General features: G+C 45.7%; 1 protein-coding gene across 2 annotated transcripts in view; it reads right to left on the bottom strand.

Moving 5' to 3' along the window:
* mcc (MCC regulator of WNT signaling pathway) overlaps positions 1-7,500 on the bottom strand; it is a 166,922-nt gene that overhangs the window by 25,242 nt on the left and 134,180 nt on the right. For both annotated transcript variants that reach the window (XM_079814639.1, XM_079814640.1), the window contains 3 exons: positions 3,005-3,153; positions 1,919-2,059; positions 297-397 (listed from right to left, as the gene is read on the bottom strand). In XM_079814639.1, coding sequence (XP_079670765.1) covers positions 297-397; positions 1,919-2,059; positions 3,005-3,153 — 391 coding nt within the window. The remainder of the gene's footprint in view (positions 1-296; positions 398-1,918; positions 2,060-3,004; positions 3,154-7,500) is intronic.

Genomic DNA, 7,500 nt, shown 5'->3' with positions numbered 1-7,500 from the left:
CAGTGACGCTGGTTATACTCTTACACTACACTGGGTCAGTGACGCTGGTTATACTCTTACACTACATTGGGTCAGTGTCACTGGTTAGACTCTTACACTACATTGGGTCAGTGACACTGGTTATACTCTTACACTACACTGGGTCAGTGATACTGTGTGCGTGTGTGAGTGTGTGAGTGTGTGTGTGTGTGTGTGTGTGTGTGTGTGTGTGAGTGTGTGTGTGCGTGTGTGTGTGAGTGTGTGTGTGTGTGTGTGTGTGTGTGTGTGTGTGTGTGTGTGTGTGTGTGATCTCTTACCCACAGCACTGACTCCAGCGGCTCTGAACTGACCCAAAACCAGACCCTGTTCACTTTCGGCCAGCGCCAGCAGCAGCTCATATGCCTCGATACACTGCTCGCTGTAACACACACACACACACACACACACACACACACACCCCCACACACCCACACACACACAGTCATGAAAACACATCTGCGGATCCTTCATCAGGTCCTGAAACGCAGTGGAAAATATTCAACGGACGACAAAAGCAACAAACAAACAGGCCCAGACGTGAAGTGGCCGCTGGAATGCGTTTGTTTCCTCAGATTATGATCCAAACACATTAACAAATAAACCACAACTAACCTACACACACCAACACACCCCTACACACACACCTACACACACACCAACACACACCAACACACACCCCTACACACACACCTACACACACACCAACACACACCAACACACACCCCTACACACACCAACATACCCCTACACACACACCTACACACCCCTACACACACACCAACACACACCCCTACACATACCAACACACACACACCTACACCCCTACACACACACACACACACACTGACCCTAAACCTACCCATCACACACACACACACACACACTGCCCCTAAACCTACCCATCACACACACTCACACACACACACACACACACACTCTCACACACACACTCTCTTTCACACACACACACACACACACACTCTCTCACACACACTCAGACGCACACACTCTCTCAAACGTCAAATTACGAATTGATGGTGAAAAATAAAATAAAGAGTTGAGTTTCAATCAATGAGTGAGTGTGTGTGTGTGTGTGTGTGTGATGGGTAGGTTTAGGGTCAGTGTGTGTGTGTGTGAGATGGGTAGGTTTAGGGTCAGTGTGTGTGTGTGTGTGTGTGTGTGTGTGTGTGTGAGATGGATAGGTTTAGGGGCAGTGTGTGTGTGTGTGTGTGTGTGTGTGTGATGGGTAGGTTTAGGGGCAGGGGCAGTGTGTGTATGTGTGTGTGTGTGTGTGTGTGTGTGTGTGTGTGTGTGATGGGTAGGTTTAGGGTCAGTGTGTGTGTGTGTGTGTGTGTGTGATGGGTAGGTTTAGGGTCAGTGTGTGTGTGTGTGTGTGTGTGTGATGGGTAGGTTTAGGGTCAGTGTGTGTGTGTGTGTGTGTGTGTGTGTGTGTGTGTGTGTGTGTGTGTGTGTGTGTGTGTGTGTGTGTGTGTGTGTGTGAGATGGATAGGTTTAGGGGCAGTGTGTGTGTGTTTGTGTGTGTGTGTGTGTGTGATGGGTAGGTTTAGGGGCAGTGTAAGGGGATAGAAAATATGGTTTGTACGGTATAAAAACCATTACGCCTATGGAATGTCCTCACATTTCACAAAAACAAACATGTGTGTGTGTGTGTGTGTGAGAGAGAGAGAGAGAGAGAGAGAGAGAGAGAGAGAGAGAGAGAGAGAGTGTGTGTGTGTGTGAGTGTGAGTGTGAGAGAGTGTGTGTGTGAGAGAGAGTGTGTGACAGACAGAGTGTGTGTTTGAGTGTTTGAGAGAGTGTGTGCGTCTGAGTGTGTGTGTGTGAGAGAGAGTGTGTGTGTGTGTGTGTGTGTGTGTGTGTGTGTGTGTGTGTGTGTGTGTACCTGTACTGCAGGGCCAGTCTGAGTGCGGTGGCGTTGGACTCATATTTGCCCACCAGCATACTCATCCGCTCAGCGTTACTCTTACACTCCTCCAGGGTGATGGTCAACAGATCGTTCTGGGACTTCAGGTGCTCGATGCGACTGAGGGACACACAATGTAGAGCCGCTGTAGTGAGATGGACTTTGTAACTTTAGTCTTTAGTGTCTTTTAAGGGTCTTGAGAGTGTAAAGTTGAGCCAATGGAGGCCTTTCAGAGCATCAGATTTACACTAAAATATCTTCATTTGTGTCTGAAGATGAACGGAGGTCTGACGGGTGTCCAACCACATGAGGCTCAGTCATTAATCACACAATTTACATTTTTGGCTGAACTAACCCTTTAACTAAACTCAGCATTTTTCAATATGAGCTCTTAATCATACATGACGACTATGGAAGCTTGTTTACACCTCAGAATAGAAAGAAAAGGTTATTGTGACTTTTTATCTCGCTATTCTGACTTTTTACATATTTGTGATATAAACGCGAAAATCGTCGCAATTCTTTTTTCCTCAGAATTGGACTTTATAACTTGCCATTGCAGTTTAGATCTCACAATTCTGAGAAAAGAAGTCAGAAGTGCAAGATATAAACTCGTAACTGCACAAAAAATTGTGAAGAAAAGGTCAGAATTGCGAGTTTATATCACGCAATTCTGACTTTATAACACACAAATGTGACTTTATATCAAAATGATGTGACTGCATACATTTGAGCAGTTATAGCATTAGCATTAGCTAACGGCTGAGAGTGGCAACACAAGACTAAACATCATTATTCAAAAATACTACTAACACGTATCAAACTTAGCATTCCTGAACATGTGCTTCTGCAACTAGTGCTGATTGTTCGGGCCAGCGATAAACTCTTTATACTCTGCTAAAGAAATTACTTTTTTAAAAAGAATTTTCCCAGACAACAAAAAGATTTTCCAGGACATTTTAAATGTTCTCTAATTTTCCATGTGTTTTCCAGGACGAGTGAGAACCCAGTGAAGATGGACCTAGTGAAGTTCACTGTCGATGTTCTATCTGTGTGTTCTCTAACCTGTTGAGCCTCTCCGTCTCCACTTCAAACTCTCGGATCTTGCTCTCCGATATGGCGGATCCGTGCGAGTAAAGCGTCTGGAAGATCTCCTGGATGTTGGAGCAATCCTGAAGGGAATGAGCCAGATGTTCCGCCACATTACTGGAGACCTGCAGAGAGACAGAGGAACACCACCATTAAACTCTTCAGCGCTCAAACTCATCTTCCACACTATATCCTGCCTGCTGGCATACACTCTCTCCATCTTCCATCAGAACACTCCATATGTATCCAACGGTGATGACATCACCACAACATCTGCCTTATTTGCATGCTGAACTGCGATTGGCCTGGTCTTTCTTGTCCATCCACTGCTGTTAGAGTCTACACTGATATCATAACATCCGCTGAATAAAGTCTGTCCGGCTGTTGGATGATGATGATGATGTGGCACATGTGCATGAACAGAATAATGGAATATTAAACGCTTTGGCTCTGATTATTAACACTCAAGCCAGAGAGAGAGAGACAGAAGAGGAGAAGGTGACCCGTCTGTCTCTCCCATGGGTCAGACTGTAACACTGAAACACTGTGAGCGGTCTGTCCTTCCGTCTTTTGTTCTGTCTGTCTGTCCATCTGTCCATCTTTATGTCCGTCCGTCTTTTGTTCTGTCTGTCCGTCTGTCCATCTTTATGTCTGTCCGTCTTTTGTTCTGTCTGTCTGTCATTCTGTCTGTCCGTCCGTCTTTTGTTCTGTCTGTCCGTCTGTCCATCTTTATGTCTGTCATTCTGTTTGTCTGTCGTTCTGTTTGTCCATCTGTCGTTCTGTCTGTCTGTCCGTCCATCTGTATGTCTATCCGTCTTTTGTTCCGTCCGTCTGTCGTTCTGTCTGTCTGTCCGTACATCTTTATGTCTGTCCGTCTTTTGTTCCGTCCGTCTGTCGTTCTGTCTGTCTGTCCGTACATCTTTATGTCTGTCCGTCTTTTGTTCCGTCCGTCTGTCGTTCTGTCTGTCTGTCCGTCCATCTTTATGTCTGTCCGTCTTTTGTTCCGTCCGTCTGTCGTTCTGTCTGTCTGTTGTTCTGTATGTCCGTCCATCTTTTGTTCTGTCTGTCCGTCTGTTGTTCTGTCTCTCAGTCCATCTGTCTGTCTGTCGTTCTGTCTGTCATTATTTTTGTCCGTCTGTCCATCTGTATGTCCATCCATCTTTTGTTCTGTCTGTTGTTCTGTCTGTGGTTCCGTCTGTCCATCTGTATGTCCGTCCATCTTTTGTTCTGTCTGTCTTTCATTCTGTCTGTCTGTCTGTTGTTCTGTCTGTCTGTCCGTCCCATCTGTATGGTCCGACTTTAGTTCTGTCTGTCCGTCTGTCTGTTGTTCTGTCTGTCGTTCTGTCTGTCCGTCTGTTGTTCTGTCTGTCCGTCTGTTGTTCTGTCTGTCCTTCTGTCCATCTTTATGTCTGTCCGTCTGTATGTCCGTCCATCTTTTGTTCTGTCTGTCTGTCCGTCTGTTGTTCTGTCTGTTGTTCCGTCTGTCCATCTGTATGTCCGTCCATCTTTTGTTCTGTCTGTCCGTCTGTTGTTCTGTCTGTCCGTCTGTTGTTCTGTCTGTCCGTCTGTTGTTCTGTCTGTCCGTCTGTTGTTCTGTCTGTCTTTCCCATCTGTATGGTCCGACTTTTGTTCTGTCCGTCCGTCTGTTGTTCTGTCTGTCCGTCTGTTGTTATGTCTGTTATGTCTGTCTGTTGTTCTGTCTGTCCGTCTGTTGTTCTGTCCATCTGTTGTTCTGTCTGTTCGTCTGTTGTTCTGTCCATCTGTTGTTCTGTCTGTTCGTCTGTTGTTCTGTCTGTCCATCCATCTGTTGTTCCGTCTGTCTGTCTGTTGTTCTGTCCGTCTGTTGTTCTGTCCATCTGTTGTTCTGTCTGTTCGTCTGTTGTTCTGTCCATCTGTTGTTCTGTCTGTTCGTCTGTTGTTCTGTCCATCTGTTGTTCTGTCTGTTCGTCTGTTGTTCTGTCCATCTGTTGTTCTGTCTGTTCGTCTGTTGTTCTGTCTGTCCGTCTGTTGTTCTGTCCGTCCGTCTGTTGTTATGTCTGTCTGTTGTTCTGTCCGTCTGTTGTTATGTCTGTTCGTCTGTTGTTCTGTCCATCTGTTGTTCTGTCTGTTCGTCTGTTGTTCTGTCCATCTGTTGTTCTGTCTGTCCGTCTGTTGTTCTGTCCATCTGTTGTTCTGTCTGTGCGTCTGTTGTTCTGTCCATCTGTTGTTCTGTCTGTCCGTCTGTTGTTCTGTCCATCTGTTGTTCTGTCTGTTCGTCTGTTGTTCTGTCTGTCCATCTGTTGTTCTGTCTGTCCGTCTGTTGTTCTGTCCGTCCGTCTGTTGTTCTGTCTGTCTGTCTGTTGTTCTGTCCGTCTGTTGTTCTGTTTGTCCGTCTGTTGTTATGTCTGTCTGTTTAATGTCAGTCCGTCTGTTGTTCTGTCCATCTGTTGTTCTGTCTGTTGTTCTGTTTGTCCGTCTGTTGTTATGTCTGTCTGTTTTTATGTCAGTCCGTCTGTTGTTCTGTCCATCTGTTGTTCTGTCTGTTCGTCTGTTGTTCTGTCTGTCCGTCTGTTGTTCTGTCCGTCCGTCTGTTGTTCTGTCTGTTGTTCTGTCCGTCTGTTGTTCTGTTTGTCCGTCTGTTATGTCTGTCTGTTTTTATGTCTGTCCGTCTGTTGTTCTGTCTGTTTGTCTGTCCGTCCGTCTGTTGTTCTGTCTGTCTGTCTGTTGTTCTGTCGCTCTGTTGTTCTGTTTGTCCGTCTGTTGTTCTGTCTGTCTGTCGTTATGTCTGTCTGTTTTTATGTCTGTCCGTCTGTTGTTCTGTCTGTCTGTCGTTCTGTCTGTCCGTCTGTTGTTCTGTCTGTCGTTATGTCTGTCTGTTGTTCTGTCTGTCGTTATGTCTGTTGTTCTGTCTGTCTGTCTGTTGTTCTGTCTGTCGTTATGTCTGTTGTTCTGTCTGTCTGTTGTTCTGTCTGTCTGGTGTTTTCTCTGTCTGTTGTTCCGTTTGTCGTTCTGTCTGTCTGTTGTTCTGTCCGTCTGTTGTTCTGTCTGTCATTCTGTCTGTCGTTCTGTCCGTCTGTTGTTCTGTCTGTCTGTTGTTCCTTCTGTTGTTCTGTCCGTCTGTTGTTCTGTGTCTGTCATTCTGTCTGTTGTTCTGTCCGACGTTCTGTCCGTCGTTCTCTCTGTAGTTCTGTCTGTTGTTCTGTCTGTTGTTCTGTCCATCTGTTGTTCTGTCCGTCTATTGTTCTGTCTGTTGTTATCTCCGTCTGTTGTTCTGTCCGTCTGTTGTTCTGTCCGTCTGTTGTTCTGTCTGTTGTTCTGTCTGTCTGTTGTTCTGTCCGTCTGTAGTTCTATCTGTCCGTCTGCTGTTCTGTCCGTCTGCTGTTCTGTCTGTTGTTCTGTCCGTCCGTCTGTTGTTCTGTCTGTCTGTTGTTCTGTTTGTCCGTCTGTTGTTATGTCTGTCTGTTTTTATGTCTGTCCGTCTGTTGTTCTGTCTGTTTGTCTGTCCGTCCGTCTGTTGTTCTGTCTGTCTGTCTGTTGTTCTGTCTGTCTGTTGTTCTGTTTGTCCATCTGTTGTTCTGTCTGTCTGTCGTTATGTCTGTCTGTTTTTATGTCTGTCCGTCTGTTGTTCTGTCTGTCTGTCATTCTGTCTGTCCGTCTGTTGATCTGTCTGTCGTTATGTCTGTCTGTTGTTCTGTCTGTCGTTATGTCTGTTGTTCTGTCTGTTTGTTGTTCTGTCTGTCATTCTGTCTGTCTGTCTGTCGTTATGTCTGTTGTTCTGTCTGGTGTTTTCTCTGTCTGTTGTTCCGTCTGTCGTTCTGTCTGTCTGTTGTTCTGTCCGTCTGTTGTTCTGTCTGTCATTCTGTCTGTTGTTCTGTCCGTCTGTTGTTCTGTCTGTCTGTTGTTCCGTCTGTCGTTCTGTCTGTTGTTTTGTCCGTCTGTTGTTCTGTGTCTGTCATTCTGTCTGTTGTTCTGTCCGTCGTTCTGTCTGTCGTTCTCTCTGTCGTTCTGTCTGTTGTTCTGTCCATCTGTTGTTCTGTCCGTCTATTGTTCTGTCTGTTGTTCTCTCCGTCTGTTGTTCTGTCTGTCTGTTGTTCTGTCCGTCTGTTGTTCTATCTGTTGTTCTGTCCGTCTGTTGTTCTGTCTGTTGTTCTGTCCATCTGTTGTTCTGTCCGTCTATTGTTCTGTCTGTTGTTCTCTCCGTCTGTTGTTCTGTCTGTCTGTTGTTCTGTCCGTCTGTTGTTCTATCTGTTGTTCTGTCCGTCTATTGTTCTGTCTGTTGTTCTCTCCGTCTGTTGTTCTGTCTGTCTGTTGTTCTGTCCGTCTGTTGTTCTATCTGTTGTTCTGTCCGTCTGTTGTTCTATCTGTTGTTCTGTCCGTCTGTTGTTCTGTCTGTTGTTCTGTCCATCTGTTGTTCTGTCCGTCTATTGTTCTGTCTGTTGTTCTCTCCGTCTGTTGTTCTGTCTGTCTGTTGTTCTGTCCGTCTGTTGTTCTAT

The sequence above is a fragment of the Gobio gobio genome (assembly GCF_949357685.1).
Source record: "Gobio gobio genome assembly, chromosome: 4".
In the NCBI taxonomy this organism is placed as follows: domain Eukaryota; kingdom Metazoa; phylum Chordata; class Actinopteri; order Cypriniformes; family Gobionidae; genus Gobio; species Gobio gobio.
This window is presented reverse-complemented; position numbering and strand designations above follow the sequence as displayed.